A 14,590-nucleotide genomic window follows, 5' to 3' on the forward strand; every position below is an offset into this window, starting at 1 on the left:
GATTGGGAGGGGGTGAAGGGGGTTACAGAGATTGGGAGGGGGTGGGTTGTAGATGAAAATTTTTTATTTATTCATGGGATATGGCATCACTGGCTTGGCCAGTATTTATTGCCCCCGTCCCTAATTGCCCCTTGAGAAGGTGGGGGTGAGCTGCCTTCTTGAACCACTGCAGTCCACCTGCTGTGGGTTGACCCATAATGTCCTTAGGGAGGGAATTCCAGGATTTTGACCCAGTGACAGTGAAAGAACGTCGATATATTTCCAAGTCAGGATGGTGAGTGGTTTGAAGGGGAACTTGCGGGGGGTGGTGTTCCCATGTATCTACTGCCCTTGTCCTACTGGATGGAAGAGGTCGTGGGTTTGGAAGGTGCTATCTAAGGATCTTTGGTGAATTTCTGCAGTGCATCTTGTAGATGGTACACACTGCTGTTACTGAGCGTCGGTGGTGGGGGGAGTGGGATGTTTGTGGATGTGGTGCCAATCAAGCGGGGGCTGCTTTGTCCTGGATGGTGTCAAGCTTCTTGAGTGTTGTTGGAGCTGCACCCATCCAGGCAAACGGGGAGTATTCCATCACACTCCTGACTTGTGCCTTGTAGATGATGGTCAGGCTTTGGGGAGTTAGGAGATGAGTTACTTGTTGCGGGATTAGCCACAGTCTTTATCTGGTGACTCCAGTTCAGCGCTGTGCTTGAGTGTCAACCTTTCCGGATGGAACAATGAAAATTAGGTCAAACCTGGCCCATGTTCTCAGTGTGTGATCAGATGTAACATTCTCAGCTCTCAGTCAGACCATTTCAGGTTTATTATTCCTCACTCTAAGGCTGAGCATTGGAGGAAATACCATGCTGTCTCTCAGTCATTAAAATGAGGCCTACTCCCACTCCTAGGCCCTGGCATGGACTCACTGCTGTTTTATTTTTGAACTGCATTCGAGACAGCAGGGTAGTAATAGGCTCAGTAAAAGTTAAGCAAAACCCTGCAGATGCTGGAAATCTGAAATAAAAACAGAGAATGTTTGAACGTCTGACCATATCAATGGAGAGGAACGGATCTGACATTCTGATGATTGGCTATTGATCTGAGATGTTAGCTCGGGGGAGAATCTTGTAGAAATGAGCAAGACTGTTCTGGCCAGTTGGATCCTGCATAGCTCCTCTTCAGGATGGTCTACTACACCCTATGTCAAACGCTACAGCAGTTTAACAGTTGAACAGTGCTCCCACCCTAGAGAGGGGGGAACATTGCCCCCACTCAGAGCTGCTGACCTACTAGGCTAGCAGCTGTTTCAGATCATCATGGGAAGGGGAAGGGTGCGTGCAGCTGCATTGGCTCCCACTCGAAGCCTGGGATCGAGGACAGTCCCAGAGACAGTGATGGCAGGGGGGAGGTCTGGGGAGAGAGGAGGGGAAGGGCAGGCGGTGACTTTCAGTGTTACCACCTGCACTTGATGGTTGGATCCTCCAACTGGCACTGGATGTCTTTGATAAAGGGATCTATCCCTCAGGGATTCACATGCCAACATACCTGGAGTAGAGCCACTTGACAAGCTGCCCACATGTTGAGAGCCCCACTCACTGCAGGGCTCATACCAGCGGGGGCAGGGTGAGATCCTCAACTGGGCAATTGGTGGGTGGGGTATAACTGTGTGACCTTCCTCCCAAATATCTTAAAGGAAGAATGTGCAGGGTTACGAGGAGAAGCTGGGGGAATGGCACTCAGTGATAATGCTCCTTCAGGGAGAGACACAGTGCAGGCAAAATGGGCTGAATGGCCTCGCTATGCACTGTAACACTTTGGGAATTGGGAAGATGGACATGGTCCAGAGAAAGTTTCTTATGAGGAGAGGTTGGACTTGTATAGGATCATAGAATCCCTACGGTGTGGGGGCAGGCCATTCAGCCCATTGTGTCCACATCAACCCTTCGAAGAGCACCCCACTCTGAGGCACCCCACCCTATCCACATAACCTTATATTTCCCATGGCTAGTCCACCAAGCGGGGAAATTTAGCATGGCCAATCCACCTAGCTTGCACATCATTGGACTGTGGGAGGAAAGCCACGCAGACACAGGGAGAATGTGCAAACATCACACAGACAGCTACCAAAGATGGAATGAACCCAGGTCCCTGACGTTGTGAGGTAGCAGTGCTAACCACTGAGCCACTCTGTGTGCTGATTGGAATTTAAAAGAATGAGCAGCAACCTTTTGTGAAAGGATTTATTCGGGGAGTTGACAGGAGAGATGCAGAAAGGCTGTTTCCCCCTGTGGGAGAGGCCAGGACGAGGGGGTATTATCTCAGAGTATGGGGTCGCATATTTAAGACAGAGATAAGGAGGATTTCCTTTCTCTCTGAGGTAGTAAATCTATGGAATTCTTTACCTCAGAGGGCTGACAAGGCTGGGTCAGTGAGTATATTCAAGGCTGAGACAGAGACATTTTTTAACCAGTATGGGGGGAATCAAGAGTTATGGGGAAAAGGCAGGAAAGTGGAGTTGAGGGTTATCAGAGCAGCCATGATCTCACTGAGTGACAGAGCAGACGTAATGGGCTGAGTAGCCTCTTTCTGCTCCTATGTCGAATGGTCTTATGATTAAATGTCCTGCACCCACTGCCCACAAACCTGCCATGGAGGACGCTACGAGATCCCAGAGGCAGTGGGATCTGCTCAGGATTCCCCAACTCTTTCTGGTTAGATTTCAATAACATTGGAAATTCGAGTAAATACTTGAGGGGCAACTGTTTGTCGGTTCATGGGGGATAGCGAGTGGCTGAAATTGGACTGATTGGAAAGCTCTTCCAAAGAGGAAGCTCTAGAAATAACGTTCCAGGGATCTGGGTTCAAAGCCTGCCATAGCAGGCGGTGGAATTTGAATTAAATAAAATGATGGCCATTCCCATGGGGGGGGGGGTGTGAAGGAAGAGATAAACCCCATCTGGTTCACTAATGCCCTTCAGGGAGGAAAACTGTCATCCTTTTAAGGTCTGGATTGCATTTGACTCCAGACCCACAGCAATGTGGTTGGCTCTTAACTGCTCACTGGGCAATAAATGCTTGCCCAGCCAGCAATGCCCGTATCCCATAAATGAATAAAGAGCTAGCACATACGAGACAGACCGAATGGGTTCTGCCTTTGGGACATCTGCTGCGTGTGATTGAAGCTGGGAGACGTGTCTTTTTGTGTGTCTGACAAAGAAATGAAATGGTCTTTGGATCCCCTAGGGCTGGAGATGAAGTGGGGCATGGGGGGAATGATTGTGTCTGTGTGGGTGCAGGGAAAGAGTTAAAAAAAAAAGCCAGTCTGCAGCCTCCTGCTGTTGGCTTTACTGCAGTTTCCGCTCATCAGTTATGAGAGAGAGGAGAAAAAAAAGCAGGCTGGGCTAACACAAAACAAAACGCCTGCGCGTTTCCAGAAAAGCCAAGCTGCACAGACCGAGAGAGAGAGAGAGAAATAACAAACAGGCTTCTTTGTCTCATCATTGCGAGTGTTTTTGACCCAGAGAGAGCTCAGACACTGTGGGACCAGCTTCTTGGCAGAGTGCACATCGACTTCAGTGGGAACGTGGCCCCCTTTTCTTTCCCCAACACTGTAGCAGAATACTTTGCAACAGTTACCAGCGAGGATTGTGGTTTTCTCTCGGTATCTCAGCTGTCCTTTGTATGCAAACAGTCTGCAGCCCGGGAGTGCAGACATACACACACACACATATATATATACACACACAAATCGAGGCTTGCAATCTACTATGGAGGCAGAGGGAAGTCAGAGAAACGCCGGCCAGCTCTGATCGCTCAGGAGGGGCGAATCTACCTGTTATTACACACAAAAAAAATGTCCGAAAACGCATCGGCGGAGAGAGAGGAACAGCCCCTGGAAATGGCAGGAGAGAGGGATGCTTTCTGTCCTGACTGCCCAGAGATCTGCCTTGCTCCATCCAAACCCTAATCGGAACCTCCCTGGCGTGGCTGAGAACTGGGAGAGAGGATTTCAGATCAAACCAGGTCACCACATAATTGCAGCAAAACAAAACCCAAAAAGAATTGAGAGGAGAGCTGATGGAGAGTGTGGGGAAATTCGAATTTAACCGGCAGGATCTGATCGGACATGGGGCTTTCGCTGTAGTTTTCAAAGGCCGCTACATCGAGGTAAATTTCAGTGGTCAGTGTTGCTTGCTCCTGGAGGGAGGGATACTGCGGGCCCTGAACACACTGTCCGTCCGAGTTGGACCTTTCTCTTCCTTCTCAGGTTGCAGCAGCCTTTTCTGCACTTTCACCGGATGTCTGTTTAACATCTTGCAAAAACGTCTGAATTTTGCCCGATTACATTATTGTCTGAGTTGGTAGTGGACACCCGGTCTATACCAGGCCGGGGCAAGTTTGGACAAGCCTTAGGTTCTGCAGTGCTGCTCAGGCTCATTCTCCCCAGTCAGCTTTCTTACAGCAGGAAGCTCCCAGCTCAATCAGTACTTGAAACAAACAAAAGAAAAACAGAGATAGTAGGAACTGCAGATGCTGGAGAATCTGAGATAACAAAGTGTAGAGCTGGATGAACACAGCAGGCCAAGCAGCATCAGAGGAGTAGGAAGAAATTGTTATTTGAGAAACTCAGCAGGTCTGGCAGCATTCATTAATTCCTGAACAGTTCCACTCTCTTCACAGATGCTGCCAGACCTACTGAGTTTCTCAAGCAATTTCTGTTTTTGTTTTGTTTGTTTCACAGTTCTGAGGAAGGGTCACCGGACCCGAAACGTAACTCTGATTTTTTTTTTCTTCACAGACCTGCTGAGCTTTTCCAGCAACTTCTGTTCCTGTTTTTATTTGTTTCAGATCTCCAGTAGTTCTTTGTTTTAGCTCAATCTGTACCTATCCACTCAATCCTCAATTAAAAAAAATAACCTCACGCATGCCATGCGACAGGGACACTTCTTTTTAACCGCCCCAGGAGCACATAAACATGGGGAAAGGTCAATTTGTTTCCAATAGAAGAAATCGAACTGATTTCAGCAATTACAAACTTTCTTTCAGAAACACGATTGGGAAGTTGCCATTAAATGTATCAACAAGAAAAACCTAGCAAAGTCACAAACCCTTCTGGGAAAAGAAATTAAAATATTGAAGGTAAGATCATCACTTTATTTGATGCTTAATTTTTTTCGATTTTTAACAATAATGCTCTTAAGTGCTAACGTCTGGAATGCTGGGTGTGAAGTTTAGCCTATTAATCCTGTGGCTTTACGTTCTCTTTCAGGAACTGAAACATGACAATATTGTGGCTCTGTATGACTTCCAGGTATCCGCATGTTATTTTTGATATATTCAATGCCTGTTTCTTATTTTAGGATTTTTATATAGACAGTGTCCTAAGTTTATTTATGATTGGAGTTTTTTGAGGGTCAAATCCAGATCATTTACACTGCATTTATTCACAATGGTAAAGGTGGGCTCTGTGGTGCAATGCAATGTACCTATCTCTGTACCAGGGGACCTGGATTCAAATCCCACCTGGTCGAGAGGTGTGTTATAACATCTCTGAACAGGTTAATCAGGAAAATATCTTCACGGTAACCTGTGTATTACAAACAAGTAATATATAACACAAAGAAAAACGTATTTCGAAGGATTGGAGTAAGTAGGTTTTCAGTGGCTCAAAAAGGGATGGGATATTGATGGAACAAATATTCCAGTATGCCTCTGGTTTTATTGGAAATATTTGCCCCTTGCAGCTTGGATTGATGGATTATCCCTTCTGCACTTGGTTTAATTGGGATTATTTGCCCCCTGAGCTCTGGAATGCCTTTGTCTGGGAATGTTTCTTCATGTTTCTGTTGTTTCGGGTCAGCTGGGTGAGCGCATGCGTTGGCAGCCAACAGCTGATGGACTGTTGACATTTTTTTCCAGGGCCCGGGGCTTCACTGCGCCTGCGCGGGCGGCGAACAACCTGGCCGCAGAGGCTGCTGGGGGATGTAGTCCACTGCTCTACCCGCCGCAATAGCACCCTGTCCGTGCAAAACTACAACACCCAGGGCGGCTGTGCGCGCCTTAATAGCAACACGTAACATGGGCTGTTGCAAACAGAGTTGGGATTGATTGGGCAAAGCAGGATCTCCCTTTGTGACAGTTTTGCAGGAAACATGACTCAGGTTATCCATCGCATGTACTGTACTGGCTGGCACCAAAAATAACCAGAGCTGCGCTTTTGCTTGAACTGTTTGTAACCTCCTGAACATTGTATTAGTTCCTTGGACAAAGCCAAAGAATAGAACTAGGGGCCATGAATAGAGGACACTCCCTCATTAATCCAACGGTTCAGGGTTCTCCAGCATCTGCAGTTCCTACTATCTCTGGTTCAGGAGAAACCTCTTTTTACCAGAAATTCCATAAGGAGTGGCCAAAGTCAATTTATGGGAAAGGAAAATAAATGGATGTGTAAACAGGGGAAAAAAAGTGCATTAATGCAGCACCTTTCGTGACCTTGGATCATTTTAAACTGCTTTAAAGCAACTGAAGTAATTGGTGCCACTATTGTTGTAATGAGGGAAAGGAAGCAGCCAGTTTATGCATAACAAGATCCCACTAACAGCAATGTGATAATCATGAGATACAGTAATTTAGGAATGTTGATTGGACACCTCAGGGCACCAGGGAGAACTACCTCTTCTTTGAAATAGTATTTTTGGATCCCTATGTCCACCTGAAAGAGTAGAGTGGGTCCTGGTTTACTATCTGATCTGAAAAGGGAGAATCTTGCAGAGTGTAGCGCTATGTTACACTGTCACTGTAGGATGGACCAGTTGGACTGAAGGATCTCAACCTGTGTTGGAAATTCTGTGCAAGTTGTGTATTTCTGCTCACGTTGATGAAGATTGCACATAATACATTTGTTTATCTATGCAGAGTTTTAGCTGGGATATTGTTTTCTGATCTAACAACTGTAGCAAACATTTGGAACATTTGTGCCATTTCACAAAATAAGCAGGGATTTTTACAGGATGACGCTCATGGAGATAATGACTCACTGAGACCAGGAGGCATTTCTTTCCATTTGTCATACATCAGGAGGCTGTCCAACCCAATAAGCTTGTGCCAGCTATTTCTTCAATTATTCTTTCAAAGGATATGGGTATTGCTGGCAAGGCAACTTTATTGCCATCCCAAACAATCCTCTAAAAAGTGGTGGTAAGCTGCCTTCTTGAACCACTGCAGTCCACAAGCTATGTTAGACCCACAATGTTGTGAGCAAGAGATTTCCATGATTTTGACCCAGCGACAGTGAAGGAACGGCGATATATTTCCAGGTCAGGATGGTGAGTGGGTTGGAGGGGAACTTGCAGCGGGTGGTGTTCCCATGTACCTGCTGCCCTTGTCCTTATGAAAGGTCCATCTAATTAGTCCCAGTCCTCCTCCTTTATCCCCAGCAATTTGTTTTCCTTCAATTCCTTACTCAATTACTTGGAAAGTATATATTGAATACATTTGCACTGCCATTTCAGGTGGTACATATGACAGCACTGATATGAAGGTCTCGAACTCTAGTCAGCTAGATTCTGATCAAAACCATCAGTAGTTATTCACCATTATATATGCCTAGCTTATTGTGCATAATTGGCACTTGTTATAGAATCCCTACAGTGTGGAAACAGGCCCTTTGGCCCAACAAGTCCGCACTGACCCACAGAGCATCCCACCCAGACCCATCCCCTATAACCCGTCTAAGCTATACATCCCTCAACGGGATGTGTACACTACAGGAAACTTAGCATGGCCAGTCCACCTAAACTGCACATCTTTGGACTGTGGGAGGAAACCAGAGCACCCGGAGGAAACCCACGCAGACGTGGGGAGAATGTGCAAACTCCACACAATCACCTGAGGGTGGAATCGAACCCAGGTCCCTGATGCTGTGAGGCGGCAGTGCTAACCAGTGAGCCACTGTGTCATCCATGTTAGCTTGTTAGGTACTGTCTTAATTTTACCATTTTACATCCTGGTTAAACCATCCCTGCCCTTGCATCTCCAAACCTCTGTATTCTTCTCCAGCCCTTCAAACCTTTGAGATATCTGAGCTCCTCCCACTCTGGCCTGTTTTGCAGCTGGTTTTAGCCACTGTGCTACATCAGTCACAATCTGCTGTCTACATAATCACAGTATCAGTGTTGAACTTAATGGTGTGGGAACTGTGCAGAGTGTAGCCTCAGACATTTAGCTTGCTTGAGATGCCATGTTCCATTATCAGCACTGTGCTGCAGTGCTTCATACTCACAACCAGTTAGCTGAGGGCATGATCAAAAAGTTCATGTGTTGCAAATTCGAAATAAATGTTAGGATTTTACACCTGCACCATTAATACTTTGCTCTGCATCAGAATATGTGGTGAATGTAAGAATGCTGACTTCGCGACAGATGCAAAATAAAAACGCAGGAGTTTAAAGTTTGATTTGATAGAGGTCATAGAATCATACAGCACAGTAACAGGCCCTTCATGCCAACTCGTCCATGCCAACCAGATGTCCTAAACTGAACCAGTCCCATTTCCTTGTGTCTGCCCCATATCCCATAAACCTTTCCTATCCATGTACCTGTCCCAATGTTTTTTAAATGTTGTAATTGTACCTGCGTCTACCATTTCCTCTGGCAGCTTGTTCCATATACCCTGTGTGTGAGAAAAGTTTCCCGTCAAGACCCTTTAAAATTTTTCCCCTCTCACTTTAAACCTATGCTGTTTAGTTTTGGATACTCCTATCCTGGGGAGAAAACTTTGGATATTTACCTTAATTATGTCCCTCGTGATTTTATAAACCTCAATAAGGTCACCCCTCTGCTTCCTCCGCTGCAGGGAAAAAAGATCCAGCCTATCCTGATAACTCAAACCCTCCAGTCTCAGTAACATCCTTGTAGATTTTTTTTTGCACTGTTCCTATTAGCATCCTTCCTATAGCAGGGTGACCAGAATTGTGCGCAGTACTCCAAATGTGGCCATATGAATATCTTGTGCAGACATAACATGACATCCACTTCTACCTGTCATACCACTTTGAAGGAACTGAGACACTGTAGATAGAAATTGAATGTTTCTGGTGGTTTGGGGTTTTGTCGTGAGATGACTGAGATGTAACAATAACACACATTGATCTAATGCTTTTAACTTCACAAGAACATAATGAGAAATGAATACAGAGAGGTGACAGGTGTGGGGCCTAGTGTGTGCAGGGTTATGTGTGGTGTGGTGGATTATGACTGATATTGGATGGGAGAGGTGAAATCAGCGAATAGTGTTTTAGAATTGTCGGGGATCTGAACAGAAAGTAACAGTGATTCATTCTCACCATATTTGGGGTAAAGGCACTTTTCCTGAATTTCTGATTGGATTTATAAATGGTTATCTTCTGTAGGGGAGGTGATGGCCCAGTGGTATCGTCGTCAGACTATTAACCCAGAGGCCTAGGTAACGTTCTGGGGACCTGGGTTCCAAAACTGCTAAGGCAGATGGTGGAATTTGGATCCAATAAAAAGCTGAAATTAAGACTCTAATACTGACCGTGAAACTGTTGTCAATTGCAGGATAAACCCGTCTGGGTCATTAATGTCCTTTTAGGGAAGGAAACTGCTGCCCTTACCTAGTCTGGCCTCCATGTGACTTCAGATCCACAGCAATGTGGTTGACTCTTAACTTAACTGCCCTTTGGGTAATTAGGGATGGGCATATAGCCAGCAATGCCCTCATCCTGTGGATGAATTTTTTAAAAATTGCCTCTCACAAGAGACAGTATCTAATGGTAAAATTAAGATAGTACCTAACAAGCTCCCATTATGCACAATAAACTAGGCATATATAATGGTGAATAACTATTGATGGTTTTGATCAGAATCTAGCTGACTAGAGTTCAAAACCTTCATATCAATGCTGCGATTTATACCACCTGAAATGGCAGTGCAAATGTATTCAAATCCTTCTGTAATCTTAAAAAAAATCTGCTTGTGGATTCAGGAAAGGGATTTCCTGCCACCTTTATGCTTCTCGGAAAAACCAGACAGAGTACAAGGGGATGTGTCCGTGGAGGTTCAGAAACCTCAATGTTGATTTGTGCATGTCATATCAATGGAGGATGCAGTTTGAATGAAGATGTCTCTGAGAGTGAAGACAGGCTTCCAGGACCCAGGTCTCACATAGTGAGGTGTTTTATTCCAACCTTTCACTGTCACCCTGTTCTTTTAGTCCCAGGTCCCAAACTGAATCTACATTTAAAATTAAAAAACAAAAATATCAGAGAATGCAAACTGAGAGTGATCACAACAAAGGGGTCTGACAGGGGTCTTTGTTCCTTTAGAAAAGAGTGACCTGATAGAAATCTTTAACATTCTGAAGGGGTTAGTACAAACATGAACAATAGGAGCAGAAATAGATAATTTGGCCATTTGAGCCTTACCACCATTCAATAAGATTATGGCTGATCTGTTTCTCTTTGTAGACCACATTCCCATTTCTTCCCAATAACTCTAGGTTCCCCTGGCTAATGAAAATCTGGGATAAACATAGATATTTCCACTTTGTGGGGGAGAACAGAACTGGCCCCATTAGGATGAGAGGGGAGTCACTAACAGGGGATTTAGGATAAACCTCTCAGAAAGCCCTGAGCATGGGGCTCGCTACCAAGGCGAGGGGGTGAAGTGTGATGTATAGTTGCTGTTAAGGGGTAAGCTGGATAAACACTTCAGGAAGAAAGTAACATAAGGAAATGATGACAGAGTGAGATGGAGAAGAATAAGAGGAGGCTTGTGCAGAATAGAAACACCAACACAGAGCAGTTCAAGTTTATCAGATAAGTTTCTTGGAAAAGTCAAAACATACAAACATACAGTATTGCAGCTGAATTTAATGGAGCAGGAACTGTGCAGAGTGCAATCTAATGTTTTTATTTTGTTTGACTGTCAGCACCTTACTGCAGTGTTTAAATATATATAACAATTAGCTAAAGGGATGATCTTCACAGAATTGTTAGAGCACAAAAAAAGGCCATTCATCTCATTGTGTTTGTACACTCTCTCTGTCACTCTCCCTCTGTTTCTGTCTCTCTCTCTCTCCCTCTCTGTCTGTCTCACTCTCTCTGTCTGTCTGTCTCTCTGTTTCTCCCTGTTTATCTGTCTCTCTCACCGTGAGCAATTTACTGAGTGCCATTTATCTGCCTCCTCACTGTAATTCCTGAACAGTGTTCCTTTCCCAGAAACAGCCTGAGCCCCTTGGAATACCATTGAATGAACCTGCCTCCAATACAGTCACAGGCAGTGCATCCTAAATCTTAGCTACTCACAGCATGACACAGAAAATAGGAGCAAGTATAGATCATTTGGCCCATCAAACTCTATCCACCTTTCAACATGATCATGGCTGACACTTCATCTCGACATGGTTCTCCCGCTCATTCTCCATTCTCCCCGCAGACCCTTTTCCAGGTATTTGCCCACTCACTCACCTTGTCTAAATTGCCCTGAAGCCCCTTACGCCTTCCTCACCTCTCTCACTCCCATCTAGCTAGAACAAAGAACAGTATTTATTATATAACAGTAATTATTGAGGAGGTAATGGCTTAATGCTGTTATCTCTGGTCTGTTAATCCAGAGACCCAGATATTGTTTTGGGGACTTGGGTTTGAATCCTGCCATGGAGATGGTGGAATTCAAATTCAATAAAAAAGATCTGGAATTAAGAGTCGAACGATGATCATGAAACAGTTGTCAATTGTTGGAAAAACACATTTGGTTCACTAATGTCCTTTAGGGAAGGAAACTGCCATCCTTAGCTGGTCGGGCCTACATGTGACTCCAGACCTACAACAATGTGGTTGTCACTTAACTGCCCTCTGGGCAATTAGGGATGTGCAATAAATGCTGCCTGGCCAGCAATGCCCTCATCCCATGAATGAATAAATGAGGGGGTAAATGAATATGGCACAGGTACAGGCCCTTCAACCTCCAAGCCTGCACTGACACATCTTTGCACAACTCTGTATTGTCAGCAACACTACATTCAATTCCCTCATCTAAATCGTTAATATATATTATGAATAGGTGGGGCCTAAGGACAAAACCCTATGATACCTCACTAGTCGCCATCTTCCACTGTGAAAAGGACCCATACATTGCTGCTCTGTTTCCTGCCCGCTAGCCCATTCTCAGTCCATGCCAATATATTACCCCCAATTCTCATGTGCTTTGATATTACACATTAACCTCTTCTGTGGAAGATTAGTAATAACTAACTGAAAATCCACATAGACCATAAACACTGGTTCTCCCTCATGAGTCATGAAGCTGACAAAACGGAAACAATCTCAGTAAACTCCAGTCGATCTGTCAAACGTGACTTCCCTTTTATAAATCCACATTGCCATGGCGTAATACTGTTGACATTTTTTTAAGAGCCCTGTTATCATATGCTTCATAATAGGCTGCAGCACGTTCCCTATGACTGATGTCAGGCTAACTGGTCTGTAGTTTTCAGGTTTCCATTTCCCTCCTTTTTTTAAACAGAGGGGGTTACATTTGCCGCCCTCAAATCTGCAGAATTTTGGAAGACGGCAACCAACACATCCATTATTTCCACTCCCACCTCCTTTTCTGCCCTGTGATGTAGGTTATCAGGCCTTGGGGATTTCTCAGCTTTCAGTCCCATTAATTTCTCCCCCATTATTTTTTAACAGGCACTAATTTCCTCCAGCAAAACTGTTGTTTCCCTGGCATTTCTGGAAAGTTCTTTTCTGTCTTCTTTTCTATCTTCTCTCTTGAAGACAGAACAAAAGTAGTTATTTAATTGCTGTGCCATTTCCTTGTTTTCCATTCTCAATTCTACCGACTCAGACAGTGAGGGGTCTACATTTGACTTTACTAATCTTTTTCATTTTGCATACATATAGAAGCTCTTACAGTCTGCTTTTGTGTTCCTTGCAATTATTGCCAGTGTGATTGCCCAATTCATTCTGTCGCACCCTTGTTGCAGACATCTTTTGGCAGTTTCTCCGTGTCTCCTCTGTCCAGATCCCTTATGATTTTGCATACCTCTATCAGGTACTCTCCGCTATCCTTCAAAGAAAATGGTGCTGAATTCTCCAAACTATAAATTCTTAAAACTCCAAGTAAATGTTAGAATTTGATGCCTGTGTAGTTGTTGTCCAGTTTATGTGTTGTTAATTCAATTCTATCTTCAGGTAAGGAGCACAAGAATAAAAGCAGGCCATTCAGCCCCTTGAGCCTTTTCTACTATCCAGTAAGATCATGACTGATCTGTGGCCTAACCCTACATTCCTGTCTTTGGCCAATATCCCTTAATACCTTTGCATACATGTCTCAAATTTAAAATTAAAAACTAATCCTGCATCCACTGCCGTTTGTGAAAGAGAATTCCAAACCTCTCCCACCCTTCATGGGTAGGACTGCTTCCTAACATCTCTCCTGAACAGTCTGGCCCTAATTCTCAGATTGTGCCCCTAGTTCTAGAATCCACAACCAGTGTGGAAATAGTTTCTCTTCACCTACGCTGTCTTTTCCTGTTAATATCTTGAAGACTTTATTTGGATCACCCCTTAACTTTCTAAATTCTCTGTCTAATTTGTGGAATCTCTCCCTTTAACGTAACCCCCGAAGTCCAGGTATCAGATGCTGCATAAATGGGACAGATTTATGCCCAGTATTCTGGGAATTCAAACACTGGAGTGGTGTCTGTGTGTTTTTAAAACTATACCAGGGACAGTAATCAGTGAGAAGTTGTTTTCTTCTGTAGGTTCATGTTTATTTTCTGGAACCATCTTTACAGCAGTTCCCGTTGACATTCACTTACCTCTTTTGAGCTGCCCCTCACTTCTTGAGGGAACTAAATCTCGCTTTTCTTATTTGCAGAATACATTTTGGCCAAAGGAAGTGTTATAAAACTGAGGCGAGACCCTTAATGTCTAAATAAAAACCGAAAGAACTGCGGATGCCGTAAATCAGGAACAAAAACAAAGTTGCTGGAAAAGCTCAGCAGGTCTGGCAGCATCTGTGAAGGAGAAAACAGAGTTAACGTTTCAGGTCCGGTGACCCTTCCTCAGAACCCTTAATGTCTAGCTGAGGACTGATGAGCCTGGCAATGCTTTAGCAAGGGGTCAGTACATTAAAGAAAGGACGGCAGATCCAGTGTTTGCCTTAGGCTGCAGGTGTACATTGGATTGCAAGTGAAAGTAGTTATTGGAGGTTTAATTATCATTCCAGCTTCCAATAAACCAGTATGGATGGTCGAACCAGTTCTTGCTGTGCCAAGACGAGTGTGTGTGCTTCATTGATCGGTAACCATTTATTGTTCAACCACAGAATCATAGAAACCCTATGGTAGCCTTATATTCCTCAATGGATTCTGGAAAGTCTTTGTTGCTGATTGAGGTGAGAGGAAGGAAGAGCAATTTTTTTTTGAGTTTAGTAGGTCACCGTCTCACATCTGAGTCAGAAGGTCAACTGTTTAAGAGACACTCCAAAAAAGTGAGCGTATAACCCAAGCAGAAACACCAGGTCAGTGCTGAGGGAGTGCCGCATTGTCGGAGGGTCAGTGCTGAGGGAGCGCCGCACT

The 14,590-nt window shown here is 44.5% G+C and overlaps 1 protein-coding gene across 1 annotated transcript; it reads left to right on the top strand.

Annotated features, from left to right (window-relative positions):
* The first annotated feature begins 3,351 nt into the window (after window positions 1-3,351).
* LOC109932680 (serine/threonine-protein kinase ULK1-like) lies at window positions 3,352-14,272 on the top strand. The gene is made up of 4 exons (XM_020531827.2): window positions 3,352-4,146; window positions 5,026-5,118; window positions 5,249-5,290; window positions 13,888-14,272. Exons 1-4 carry the CDS (start codon window positions 4,057-4,059, stop codon window positions 13,915-13,917), a joined length of 255 nt encoding a protein of 84 aa, XP_020387416.2. The 5' UTR covers window positions 3,352-4,056; the 3' UTR covers window positions 13,918-14,272.
* The last annotated feature ends 318 nt before the right edge of the window (window positions 14,273-14,590 follow it).

Source organism: Rhincodon typus, unplaced genomic scaffold, assembly GCF_021869965.1.
Source record: "Rhincodon typus isolate 14 unplaced genomic scaffold, sRhiTyp1.1 hic_rhity00001296, whole genome shotgun sequence".
Classification (NCBI taxonomy): domain Eukaryota; kingdom Metazoa; phylum Chordata; class Chondrichthyes; order Orectolobiformes; family Rhincodontidae; genus Rhincodon; species Rhincodon typus.